Source organism: Hemibagrus wyckioides, linkage group LG28 (genome assembly GCF_019097595.1).
Source record: "Hemibagrus wyckioides isolate EC202008001 linkage group LG28, SWU_Hwy_1.0, whole genome shotgun sequence".
Taxonomy (NCBI): Eukaryota; Metazoa; Chordata; class Actinopteri; order Siluriformes; family Bagridae; genus Hemibagrus; species Hemibagrus wyckioides.
The window spans coordinates 9,067,717-9,082,715 of NC_080737.1; the positions used below are offsets into that span (position 1 = coordinate 9,067,717).

General features: G+C 35.2%; 1 protein-coding gene across 2 annotated transcripts in view; it reads right to left on the reverse strand.

Annotated features, from left to right (window-relative positions):
* fibcd1b (fibrinogen C domain containing 1b) overlaps nt 1-14,999 on the reverse strand; it is a 113,865-nt gene that overhangs the window by 31,653 nt on the left and 67,213 nt on the right. For both annotated transcript variants that reach the window (XM_058382472.1, XM_058382471.1), the window contains one exon: nt 8,697-8,793. In XM_058382472.1, coding sequence (XP_058238455.1) covers nt 8,697-8,793 — 97 coding nt within the window. The remainder of the gene's footprint in view (nt 1-8,696; nt 8,794-14,999) is intronic.

Below are 14,999 nucleotides of genomic sequence, written 5' to 3' on the forward strand. Positions count from 1 at the left end.
TATTTTGAGAATCAATAGGTAGGAGGTGTTTTTTGAACACATTCTAGCTGCCATCATTTATTGATATCTGGATAGTTATCATATAATTAGGTCAATTACGTTTGATGTTAATGCACAAAAATGGGTGAAGCTGTTAAGCTTCTGCATCACCAAACAATCTATAATTTCCTTTTATTTTGTTTAAGAGTACACTAAAGTAAGTAAAAAATGGACGTAAGTAAGAAAGGGTGAGTTACAAATACAGAAATGGAAAGCACTATCTGCAGGAATTTTTATATTTCATTTCACAAAAATCATACACTTTGCTGTATTCTCTGGATTGATGGTTGAATAGACAGATATTGGGGGGAGAGAGAGAGAGAGAGAGAGAGAGAGAATAGAGTTGAACAATGACCTTTTCTGAAATACTCTCGAATATTTTTTTGGACAGAGTAACATGAACCACGGAGGTGCTGCCAAAAAGATAGCCAGCTGTGAGCGCTGATGTCTTCTGAAAAAAACCCCACACATGATCTCACCAACATATCTCACACCCTACCAGCATTTTAACTGTATTTTATCTATTAATCTGTATTATGGTAATTACAAGAGAGTTTGATATCAGACTGCATGACCCCTCAAAAATTGCCAAATTTTTTCAAACAATCAAACAAAAGGTCAAGAAAACAGTACATTTTTTTCTGTCTGTGTTACTCAACAACATCTGGTTGCATATAGATTTAAGAAAAAGCATTCTTTACAACCAGGGCATCTTGAAATGCACAACACATCAAACCTTGTGGTTACAACAGAAGAAGACCACACTGGGTTCCACTTTTTCAGCTAAGAACAGAAATCAGAGGCTCCAGTCAGCAGAAGCAAAGGTCAACAGAGTCATCATTATGATTCCATATTTAACCAATCCAAATGTCAAATGACTGAATGGTTAGGTACCTTAGTGTTTAATCACATTTTATTGGTTACAAGCTGCTATGGTGAGAAACAGCATTCACCAATCAGAACCATGTAAATGTACTGGAGGTTTACTGGAGAATTTTTCATCTTTTTAAGATAAAATGCCATTTCTAATTTTAACCATTTCCTGTGCAGAAATATTAAGGCAACTTTATTAATAATGATTGACACTTCGGGCCTTAAATGATTCATTAAAACTATTCATGCCATCATCATTCATACTGGGATTTGTCATCCAACCGAAATGCATGAGCGCATCTCACTTACTGTATTAATACAATTATACAGATCACACCGTTATTTTTATTTAGTGTTATTCCTAAAATTGATTCCCACTGAGTGGTATACATTTACATATTTGGCTGATGCTTACAATTTAGAAAGGACAGAGCTCAGCACTTTTTTTTGTATTTTTTTGGTATAAAGTTCCATTGTCATGCTGGAACAGTTTTAGTCTCGACCCATTAATTCCACATAATGAAAATCTTAAATCTGCAACGGTGTGCTTCCAACTTTGTGGTTATAGTTTGGGAAAGGGCCACATATGGCTGTGACGGTAAGGTGTTCATATACTTTTGGTCATATGGTGTGCTTTATTGATTAATAAATCATTAATAATGATTGATAAATGAAATTTACTCATTAAAAGAATATTAAATTTCATGCACCATGGTATTAATCACCAATGAAAGTCATATTAGCCTACTTCCTCTACTATTTACTAAGAAAAATAAGTTTATTCTTGTTCTATGCAAGAACTGAGTCTATCCCAAGAAACTAAACGATACTTATTGTAGTATTAGTGAAGTGTGGAAGAGTCATCAAAGCAAATAACAGTCTCAGATAAACACCAGCAGACATTTACCTCTTTTTTTGTGCTAAGCTAATGTTGTTCACTATAATATTACAGTTTAAGGGCATACATTTTTTTTGGAGTGTGACAATTTATACCAGAACCTGCCAAGCAAAATAATTACCTCTCAAGCCGCACAGCAAGTCAGAATCAGTTTTCAAGCCTTTCAAATCTCTCAGGTCTTCCAGCTATGAAATGAAACACTGAAGATCACTCTTGTGCTACACTTTTCGGAAGTGCTTCCATTTCTTCTGCACTCTTCATTTTGTCAGGTTGTTCTCAGGGTGTATTGTCAGTGATTTTAGAACAAAAGCCATTGGTTGAATGCAAGCTTTCGTAAATAACCTTAGCAGTAATCGTATTTTTATCTACTTCATATCCCATTCATTTACAGCCCAAACGTCTATGAGCGTCATATGTACCAACAAATTATTTGACACTGATCGGGAGTATAGATTAACTGCAGCTTCATACCACAATTTCAGAGACTTTTTTTTTGACATGGAGAGAGATCCAGTGTCCATGGTACTCTTAACAAGTGTGATAAGGGCTAGTTTTAAAAGGAACTGGATTTTATGCATGGATAAATCTGTAAATCTGATTATAATGCAAAATGTTTCAATACATTTTATAAATGAGGCCAAAGGGCATGACTATTATATCTTGTTAGTTAAATGATATAAATATTAATCTAGATTAGACTGGATTTTTGGGAATTAAGGCAACATTAAATAAATGTAGCAAAGTTGAGAATGGATGAAGAAAGAGCATCATGGTGTTGCTAGGTCATGAAAAAACCCATGGTAAGATACCAATAATAACCAGCATCATGGTTTTTAAAATATTATGCCTTCTTTTTGTTAAAATATTATATTAATTGACAGAATATTTGTAAGCTCAGCAACTATTAAAACAATACAGAAACTCCTAATTCCTTTCTATCTGGATAGCTAGGGCAGATTCTTTCTTTAACTAATGGAGTTAATCTGTTCATTTCTTAGTACTAATTGCAAAGTTGTCACCTCATGACCCTCCAAAAAAGTCCTCCACTACACCACACTTTTCCTCTTTCCCGTTGTCATTTGAATTGCAGGGGTAGAAGAAGTGGATTCAAGAAGCTAAGAAATGGTCAGAAAGAACTGTAAAAGATCCAATTGTTATGGTAACATATCCCCCATCAAGGAGAGTGCACTGATGTGCACATTTAGTATTGACTTACTGATACTTGCTACTGGCTTGCAGAGCAGACATGTGACCTGCTGTTTAATAAATATCTGATTAATTCCTAAATCAATGAGTTCATACATTCTAACTTGGGAAACATCTTTATTCTCAAAGATACTGATACTGCAAAAGACTATCCAGGTTACCTAAAACTGGAGTATCTTTGATATTTTCAAGGTTTTAGAGCACCATGTGGAAATGACCACCAGCTGACAGGTCACTGACCAGGTGTTTGTGCACTTTTTTTGCGAAGCACCATGATGAGGCTTGATTGACAGGTTAACTCATTGGGTAAAGGAAGTGATTGTACAGGCGTAGTTTAAGACAGGGGACTTCTTCCAATAAATAGAGTAGAGTTCGACATGCACTATGGCCACCTCCTGGGCAGCATGAAGAAAAGTGTCATTTGTTCATTGACAATGAGTTCAGCATCCACAACATTTATTCTTGAAGAAAACTGGTATTTGTAAATCTAGCTAAATTAATATTGGTGCAATAAACCCAATGACTGAGGATAAAATAAATTTCACTGGCAATGTGAATGGACACAATGTAAACTAAATAACATTCTACCAGCTAAATGCCATTCCCAAAATGAACATTTTATCCATAATGTGAACAGTATATATACTTCCTTTTTTTCTTTTACATTTTATCTTTTATGTATAGACGCTGAAAGATTTGCCTTGTTCAAATATAAGCATAACTTTATTATGAAAACCCTTTGCTTGGAAAATATTAGTACAGCCTCAGAAAGCTTTCATAAAGGTTTTACATAAAAAAAGGAATTCAGTAGATTCCAGAAATACATTACACATTTTGCTTTAGACTGCTATGCATCACAGGAACACTATAGTGCTGACAGAGCTCCAGCCTTTGTAGTCATTAAAACATATGTGTAAGGGGATTGTGAAACTGAAAGCCATGAAGGAAAGATGCGAGCAGGCCTAGCGGGGGTTTACATTCTCTGACTTTACATATTCTAGGTTTCCTTGATTGGTTAAATAAGCATATTATATATCTTCATGTCAAAGCCTCTTATTAATTTGCCAGTGGAAAAGGCAAGAGGATGGTATTTGGTCAAGCAACCATGGCACTGTGATCTCCAGTGCAATTTTCTGAGGCATGTATTTCTATTACCAAAGGTAAACTGATTCTAATGATAGAATTAATTTAGTCTTTCAATCTTTCACTTGAAGAGAGGACTATAGCATGGATAAATCCTTGTGTAAATTTTGTCTTAATTCCAACAGTACAGTTGGGAGTTTGGCTCAATTGATAACTTCTTCCTCAATCATTTTACTGAAAGCATCATTCGTTTTTTTTGTCTGATGGCTTTCTGTTTTCCCCATTGTGGGGCTTTTAACCTAGAGAAAAGAAAAGATTCTGTACATGGAGTTGAACATGGGCTCCAGCTCAATAATTCCTAGACTGCAAAGTGACATGGCCCATGTGAGTGTGTTATGTGGGGTGCAATGCCAATTAATCAGCTGGAATGTTGATTGGGCAAAGGTTTGAGCAACTTTGATGGATTCAAAAAAGGATGCTGTCATCTTTAATAAAGCTGACTAAATAGGATTTTTAGGGTCTAGTGTTGTAGGAATATCAATCTATTCATCTATCCATTTTCTGTACTGATTATGCAGGGTTGTGGGGAATTTGAAGCCTATCACAGGGCACTTCACAGGGGATATCCTGGACAAGGTGCCGACCTGATCATAGGGTACAATCACACACACACACACACACACACACTATACAATTTAAAGATGACAACCGGCATGTGTTCAGACTGGGGAAGAGAAAAATCAAGATTACCTGGAAAACCCCCAAATCACAAAGAGAAAATGGAAACTCCATTGAAACTGGTCGGAAGTGGGAATCAAACCCCCAAACCCAGCGGTGCAAGCTAAGCCTGTTAACCACTAAGGCACCTTGCACCAAAACTAATTTCAATCCAAACCAATAGAAAAACAAACAAACAAACAAAAAAAGATCAGGGGTAACTCCAAGGCAGAACACAAAGAACTGTTCAAGGAACTTAATACAGAACACATACACAAAGAATTAGAAAAGCCAGCTGGTGAATGACTGGCAAGAATTCTCAAACGTAATAGGTGAAAGGTATTTAAATAGACAGCAAGTTGATGAGCTGCAGATGAACTTGCTTAAGAGCCATGACATTAAACTAGAATTCTGATTACTCAGATCTCATGTGAATAGCAGGTTAATGTGATGTAATAAAAATATACTCATTAGATATGGGAAAGAAAATGTCTCCTAACTTCAGGTCCTACCTTGTTCTACAACGAGAAAAATCAAAAGTAAAGTGGGATTCAAGAAAACATTGGGCAGAAAAGCACATAATCTGGACCATCAATGCAAATTAATGCTGTACACAATATGCAGTAGTAGCCTGATCGTCTAGAACTTTATATTGATCCCAAGCTCAATTGGTTCTTAAACATAAACAATCCATGATTCAATAATTCAATTCAGTAATGATTTTTTTTATCTTCTTTGTCAACAAAATTTGTGCACTGACGTCATGCCAGCTTCTCCAAAATCACATTAAATCCATCATGGCACAACAATGCACTTTAATATTTTTACTAATGAATAAATGTATGACTAAGTCAATGAAACATGGTGGATGGGGACATCATAAGTCAGGCAGTGGTAATTATTACTGGATTACTGATCGATTGGTGTGGTCGATTAATTAGCCCAGTATCAAGCATTTTATGGTAATCGGCATCGGCCAATCAGCCTGCAAGCATGCTTGATTAATAAAAGCGCTCAAGCTCTCACTTTTGTCTTCCCTGGCAATTGAGTATTGCCTTCAAATCCAATGAAACACCTCAGAGACAGCACCTGGCACTGGAGTTCCCAGAGAACAAATGGTTTTTGAATCTAAGTTCATTTAATTACGTTAATCTTATTAGCCACCATTTATAAGATAAACACTGTTTATTCTAGCCTGTGTATAATTTGTTTGATTTCTGGCATTTAGTGAGAAAACGTGATCCTAAGAAACACAAACACAACAAAAGCAAACTGCATATCACATACTCTCATAAGGCATGTTGCAAACTCACTTTAGATTAGCAGACAGCCGTGTCATCATCAACAATGCATTTTCTGCATGTGCAATTGTTGCAAGTTCTTCTGTAATGCTTTTTTTCTGTTTTGTAAGACACCCAAACTAATAATGCTCATAACTAATTCATTCATAATTCACTCATTAATATTTAGTCCATGTAAAGTAAATTAAACTGACATTAAATATTCAAGTGCTGCTTGCAAATCTTTGGGTAAAGATTTAGCAGCATTTCAACCATCAACCCTCCATCAATCATCCCGTAAGTATCACTTAACTCTACCACAACTTTGCCATGCAACCACAGGATGCCCAATCACGTGATCACAAATAAAATTCACGGCATTTACAAATTATGAATGTGTGATTTCAATTGATTTACAGTGAGGGGAAAAAATTATTTGATCCCCTGCTGATTTTGTACGTTTGCCCACTGACAATGAAATGATCAGTCTGTAATTTTAATGGTAGGTGTATTTGAACAGTGAGAGGCAGAATAACAACAAAAAAATCCAGAAAAACACATTTCAGAAAAGTTCTACATTGATTTGCATTTTGATGAGTGAAATAAGTATTTGATCCCCTATCAGTCAGAAAGCTTTCTGGCTCCCAGGTGTCTTTTATACAGGTAAGGAGCTGAGATTACAGTAGGAGCACTCTCGGGGAGTGCTCTTAATCTCAGCTCGTTAACTGTATGAAAGACACCTGTCCACAGAAGGAAGCAATCAATCAGATTCCAAACTCTCCATCATGGTCAAGACCAAAGAGCTGTCCATGGATGTCAGGGACAAGATTGTAGACCTACACAAGGATGGAATGAGCTACAAGACCATCGCCAAGCAGCTTGGTGAGAAGGTACCAACAGTTGGTGCGATTATTCCCAAATGGAAGAAACACAAAAGGACTGTCAATCTTCCTCGGTCTGGGGCTCCATGCAAGATCTCACCTCATGGAGTTTCAATGATCATGAGAACGGCGAGGAATCAGCCCAGAATTACACTGGAGGATTTTGTCAATGATCTCAAGGCAGCTGGGACCATAGTCACCAAGAAAACAATTGGTAACACACTACACCGTGAAAGACTGAAATCCAGTAGTGCCCGCAAGGTCCCCCTGCTAAAGAAAGCACATGTACAGGCTCATCTGAAGTTTGCCAGTGAACATCTGAATGATTCAGAGGTAATGTGGTCAAATGAGACCAAAATCCAGCTCTTTGGCATCAACTCAACTCGCCGTGTTTGGAGGAGGAGGAATGCTGCCTATGACTCCAAGAAGACCATCCCCACCGCCAAACATGGAGGTGGAAACATTATGCTTTGGAGGTGTTTTTCTGCTAAGGGGACAGGACAACTGCACCGCATCAAAGGGACGATGGACGGAGCCATGTACCATCAAATCTTGAGTGAGAACCTCCTTCCCTCAGCCAGGGCACTGAAAATGGGTTGTGGATGCAAAGAGGAGTGGGCCCAAATTCCTTGAGATGTGAGATGTGTGCAAACCTGGTGGCCAATTACAAGAAATGTCTGACGTCTGTGATTGCCAACAAGGGTTTGCCACCAAGTACTAAGTCATGTTTTGCAAAGGGGTCAAATACTTATTTCACTCAATAAAATGCAAATCAATGTATAACTTTTTTGAAATGTGTTTTTCTGGATTTTTTTGTTGTTATTCTGTCTCTCACTGTTCAGAAAAACCTACCATTAAAATTACAGACTGATCATTTCTTTGTCAGTGGGCAATCATACAAAATCAGCAGGGGATCAAATAATTTTATCCCTCACTGTATATTTATAATTGAGTTTATGCTTGACCATGTGAGCTACTACCACCACCACTGCCCACTTCTAGTGATCACTGAGATGAAAAATAAAATTCCTTAAATATATTTAAACAATCTCAAGGAAAACAAATGTGTGTGCATTTAGCTATATGTGTGCCTCCTGCTCCTGCTGTCATTACAAATGTAGTATTCAAATATAACAAAGCTGAATCATTCTGTCCTTCAGAATCCTTCTGTATCATCAGTAAGCTAAGAAATCTTTTCCCACTCTTCTTCATCATACTGCTAATCCCTCTGCCATTTTTTTCACTAATACAATTTAAAGGTCTCCTGTTTCCCTCATGCACCAACACACACATTCATAAACACAAAGACCTACTCCGAGTTCAAGAATCCCGTTTCAACTCCTCAGCAAGGTTAAGAGCTTGATTACAGCACTTCAATTGGAAATACCCAGTTCAGTTTGCAAAAAGAGCAGGAAAACAAGTGCAACACACACAGAGAAAGGGAAATTGAGGAAACAAAGTGAATGAGCACTCCGCTTTTTCCATGGTTTCCATTGGCATTGATGAATTGGTCTCTAACAAAGTAATAAACCTTTTCATCCAATCCATATGTGAGTCATTCCCCAAAGACACTAACTCAAAAGGAAAGAGATAAGGGTTCTGCTCAAAGAGAAAATTTAATTACAATGTGAAAATGCAGCATCACAACAATATACTGTATATTATATGCACACAATTACACACACAGACACACACACCCTCAATCCCACACACACTTACCAAGCCAGTGTTCTCCTGTGATCTTGCCAAATCCCTCTCTGTATGAGTCCCAGTCTCTAAAAAAATTCACAGACCCATCTTCTCTGCGCTGAATCACCTGGGGAAAAACAGATCAGACTCGATAAGCTTCAGATTAGTGTACCTAGCCAAACTGAACGTTTGTAAGTGAATGTAGCAAATGGTTAAGAATGGAGAAGGTGTGAAGTTTCTTCTTTGCATTTGTAAGCAACTCTTAACATATGGAAGTTTGGTAACGAAAGGACGACCTGGAACTTAACTGACTCAAAATACATAATATGTATGATACATAGTGTACGGAATAAATGGAATTACTCAGGACCTCTGAGCTCCACAGACTAGATGTCCAGATGTAAGATAAGAAAGACTTTTCTTATCTCTAGAGGCAAGAGTGTACACCAAGTCTTGCACTTTCTTGAACTCCTCCTATCTACTCTTATTTGATGCAGATATACTTATTTGATGCATTTGTGTCATATTAAAATATGTGTAAAATGAGCACATATACTTACACTGTATTACAGGACCCCTAGTGTAATAGGGTCTTTGTATGTAATTTCTATGCATGCCTCTTTTAACATCATTACCTCCATGCCACGCCCAGATCTGGTCGCATGATGAACTGGTTCAGGTAGGGTCATTTAGATTCGGGCCAAATGAAAGAGTGAATGGCTGCAGTGAGTGAATATTCCATAAGAAAAAATACTGTATCAAGTGTATAATCATCTTACAGATTAATATTGATATATACATATTTTCTGTGATTTGTGTTCCTACCACGGTTATATTTGTGGTAATATAAAGTTTATTTACCTCAGTACAGAACATGCACGAGGGTGTTTAATGTGCCAACAGTATAAAAGTCTATCCTGTGGTGTAAAATGCTGTTCGTCATGAATGATACACAACACAGCGCTCAGACAATCCTGTCACACAAGCATAAGACTTCAGTGGGTAAAGTGAGAGGGGTTGTTTAATCACCACTTGCATGAAGGCCATTCAGATTATGATACAATTTCACAGAATAATCTTTATTTTATCTATAATTATGCGTGTTAAATCCATGTTCACATTATGGCACATGAAGAGGAGGAATAGCTTCTTCACATGTGTAGAAAAGAAGTATTCCCGCAGAAACACTGCAATATCCTTCTCTAACACAACAAACATTTCCTGTTCTGCAGTAACATGCTTTATCATTGGAATGTTCATGTTCAAGCAACTAAAACAAAATACTGTTACTAAATTAACACATAACTTATTCCATCTACTCAACATGGCCGACTTGGGTGGAAAGCTATAAAGTAGTAAGGTTTGCAAGAGTTTGACTTGGCGACTGGACCTACCAAATTTGAAATCTCTATGATTCCTAAATATGTATGTTCACACCACTCCTGCTTTTTCACTATGTATCAGTAGTTAGCAATATTTGTTTAGTTTCTTCCTTACTAAAAGCTGTAAAATTCCTTACACTGAAATTGTTATGAAATTGTCGCAAGATGAGCCTGAGAAAAACTTATAACCCAAAGTCCCCAGCCCCATGACCTATAAATTCTTCCTGGAACAAGAGGCATGAAATTGCACAAGAACACGTTTATACACCAGATAAAAATGAAACAAGAGACCAATTAAAAATCATCTCTCAAAATTAAAGCAGGCTTGAAACTATGCGAATATCCTTGAACAGAAGATGCTCTTTATTCATAAGTGTCCCAAAACAGTAAAGAAATGAAGCTACTGAAGTGCAATAGTAGCATTAAAGAGGGTATATTATATATTATATTATATTATATTATATTATATTATATTATATTATATTATATTATATTATATTATATTATATTATATTATATTATATTATATTCTCTTTAATATATATTATATTATATCCTCTTTAATATATATTATATTATACCCTCTTTAATGCTACTATTGGTATAGATATATATTATCTGGTCCAAATTTACAGTAATAAAATGTTCTTTATATAAATTAGGTGCAACATACAAATTATGCATTTATGCATTATGCTTAATTTGTATCTTCAAGGACTGTAATTCCTCTCAAGATCTTTAGATCTCTCAAGATAGCTTTTTAATCAAAGATCTAATTGACTATTACAAAAATGCCTTTGTGCCTATATGCACATAAACACAAAGTAGCAATAACAAAAACAACACAATTTATAGTCTGCCACTGCAGCAGTAATGGGTAAAATTTGTTCCACTAAACACATGCCAAAATGTGAAATTGTGCTGCAGAATATAATCATAGCAAATAAAAATCTTTTAAAATATAGGTTATAGTTAAAATATACTTGAATGTAGTTTATAAATAAAATCTTTATAAAACATAGCATTTATCTAGTATTTTCCACAAGAGAACAAAAACAACAAATATTTCATTATAATTTCTAGACATTAATTACTGAAAGCTTATAGTCTTATTCTGTTGGTGGATAATTTTTCTTATTTCTACAAAGAAGCAAAATTATCTGCTAATAGAATAAATAAATATATTGCTTGAAATGTCTGAAACAGGCTGAACATTTGGCAATATTTCACATATTTTCATTTTGGTGTCCAGTAGGTATCCAAAGTTTTTTTGCTTTTACCATATATGGCCAAAGGTTGTGGACATCTGAGTTGCATCACAGCAATACAAACTGTTGCCAGAAAGTTGGAGGCAATCCACAAATGCCTAGAAAGTCTTTGTATTATGTAATTTTACAATTTCCTTTCTTTTGGAATGGCCCAAACCCATTCCAGCACAACCATGCCCCTGTGTGGGAAGTCCATAAAGACATGAATTGAATTTGGACTAGAAGAATTTCAAGAAAGTGTCCACAAACTTTTGGCCATTTAGTATACTTGCAGTCAGTGACATCTTGGCGATACAGGAAGCTCTTAGTAATGCCCCACCCACTGAAAAACATCACTGCTTCACATTTCTGATCTCCTTGAATTCCTAATTATAATGGAGGATAAGCGGACATGTACTAACTTCAGTGCAGCTCCTAAATCTAATCTATACACCATCATAAAACTGTCAGTAAATGAAACTATTAATTAAAACCAATTAATGTTAATCTCTAATCTAGATCATGGGCAGAATGATGACTCACTGCTTCAGGGTCCCAGAATCAATCATTAGTTTTGGTCATTGTTGTTCTCTCCATATTTGTTGGGCTATTTGGATAGGCTTGGATTGACTACTCTAAATTACACATAGGTGAATTTTCCCACCTTGAACCTGTGTGTTACTAGGACTTGATGCACCATGAACATTTTGTCCAGAATAAAGCAATTACGAATATAATCATCATAATCATTTATTAACTTGCTTGTGAAAACAGAAGTGTGTATTATTAAATGCTGCTTATAAATATACATCTTTTCTGGCATTTGATGGAAATAACCAATGCTGAAACTTCTTTTTGAGTAAAATAAATTTCCCCAGCCCCCACCACACCCCCAGTAGAAATGGCTTGTATGAACATAATTCTACTATTTAATTATTAGGATCATTATTAAAATGTGTAATACATTAATGGCCAAATTAACTGTAATTCTTCCGGTTACTTGTTCTGCATTGAAGCCTTTGAGGTTTAGATAAACCCACTAAATTCAAGTGGCTGGCCAATCTGGCTCACAACTTCAAGAGCTCAATAATAATTAAAATAATGCTGATGATGGTGAGCTGGGCATTCCAGATCTCCTGGCTTTGCTTCCCAGGCTGTTCATGATCCCCAGATGAGTGAAAATGACACAGTAAGTTTGTTAGTTAGTTAGTGAGTTTGTTGGTTTTATCAGCCTACTGAGCTCCCATTTCACTAAATGATCACTGGGGTGGATAATGTCACACGACATGGCCACCCTACTTACCACTAAACTCTTGTTAATTAAAGCTAATATGTGCAGATTGCACTCTTAAATGCCACAGCAATACTGAAAGGTTCCTTTGGGGTTGACTGGAGTTTAAAAAGGCTTAAATTCAGCATCATGGTTTGTATCCTATCATGATACAAAAATCATTGTCATTATCTTATGGCTTGTTAGAATATTAGCTCAAGTGGAGTTTGTAAAATGACCTCTTGGAGGGTCAAATGATTAAATGAATCTATATGTGTCTGAACATGTCCAGAATGTTCTCAGAAGGCACTGCATTTAAAAGCAACACTAATTGTTGATGAAATAGTTATTAAACATATGCAGAACAAATTCAGTGATTTTCTAAGTTTAACCAGAGTGATACGAAGCTTCATACTTCATACTTTTTTAAAGAAATTCTAACATGGATTTTTTTTTTTAACTTACACTGTCACAAAGTTTCTTAAAGAGAAGTATGTGCAGAGCAAACTGTGAATCATTTCTCATAGCTTTCACACAAAATTCATTCATTGACCACATCTTCCAAAATCCATGAACTCCACCACCAACAAAACACTAGTGCCAAGAATGCCACACATTTTTAAATACTAACACAATGCTTTAAAAACTGTTAACAACACATTCAAAAAAATTCAGAATAATGGCAAATTTCTTGCATTTCTGCAGTAACCATACTGAAATATACAGTCAATAAAGTGAAATAATAATCATTCCCAACACAGCTATTTAAAATTTCAGCTGACAGTCTACACAAGTGTACTGATTTTTATTCTCATTTCTATCTTTTAGTTAAAGATGGCTTGAGAATAATTTTGTTTGGATGTTTTCATAAAAATATAGCAAAAATAATGGATATTCAAGCAAATTGCAGCATTTCTGATTTGTTCTCAATTAGAATCAATTAAGAATAACTCAATAAATGTGAAAATATATTATTCTATAATGAAATACTGATTTATGGGAACAAATCATTCAAATGTAAAAAAAAAAAAATTAAAGTTCATAGTTTTTGTAAAGATCCATGTTGCTATTGATTTAGGTCAATGTGTTATGAGCAACAAAATATGCTATCTACGTGAGAAGTGTTGCCATCAATTTGGTCAAAACAAGCTTATTCTGAGACATGTATGAAGTGTTTGTTGGTCTGAGTGAGTTTTGGAGATGAAATAAAATTTTTGGTAATGCAGACTGTATGAAGAGTTTTAAAAAAGTATTGACTGATGCTTATCAATTTGATAAAATAAAAGCCCAAACTATAATGTAACAACAACAATAATAATAATAATAATAATAATAATGCCTTGATGGCCGATGACTGGCCTGAGATAGGCACAGGCTCCCCGTGACCCGAGAATAGATTGGATAAGCGGTACAGACAATAAAATGAAATGAAATGAATAATAATAATTTCACTATATATTCTTGCAGACTAGATACATAACAACTTACCAAACTAAATAAGCTCAATAGCTTATTAGAATACAATGCAGGTAACACACTAGGTAGTTAGCTAGTTACTAGCATTATGTCAATATTTAAAAGTCAATAGATTATAGAAATAGTCAAGGAAATCTCTTGAACAGGATTATCCTTCCTATTTTCACCTTCTATGTTGTGAGAGCTAGCTAGTGAACTATTGACCATATTTTTAAAATAGATATTATACTGCAGATAACCGTGTGTGTCTGTCTGTCTAACATAAAAATGGTATCTTCTGTCCAGTTATTATAAAATATAATTTGAAGAAATACAGCACATCATACACATTAAATTTTCATAATACATATAAATTATTTTAGGGATAAATTTTCCCATTATTTATTTTTCATTGAGAGCTCTGTGGAATAAAATGCCTTTCCTCTGTATCTTAATGAGTTTATGTATAGCCTGAGGGTCTGTATCTCATCTAATAACAAGCTCAGCATGCACTCTATTGTTACTATAATTAACAGCATTTCCCCATAATTTTCATTTTCTTCTTTTTTAATCACTTTTTTTTCTTGCTTATACCATAAAGTTGTGACTAGAATATATTTTCCTTTTACAACAAGCTTCTGTATCTGCAATTCTTCCAGCTCTGCCTCTTATACACTTAAAAAAACACAGACTTTTACTTATACATTTTTTAACATAAAATCCTCACACTGTAATTAACTAAGTTAAGTTTTATCCCCTTTGGAGAGAGAAAAGTATGTAGAGGGCAAATACAACATAAACAATAATGATCTTTTATCTGATGATAACTGTTAACAAAGATGGAGTCTATTCATTTAAAATGAATTATATTTCCTTGTTGGAAAATCACAGATTCATAGTTTTGGACCCAGTTTCGAGCCCCAATGGAATATCAGGCAACTTTCTCCAAATATCAGTTCTCTCATGACGGATGCAAATC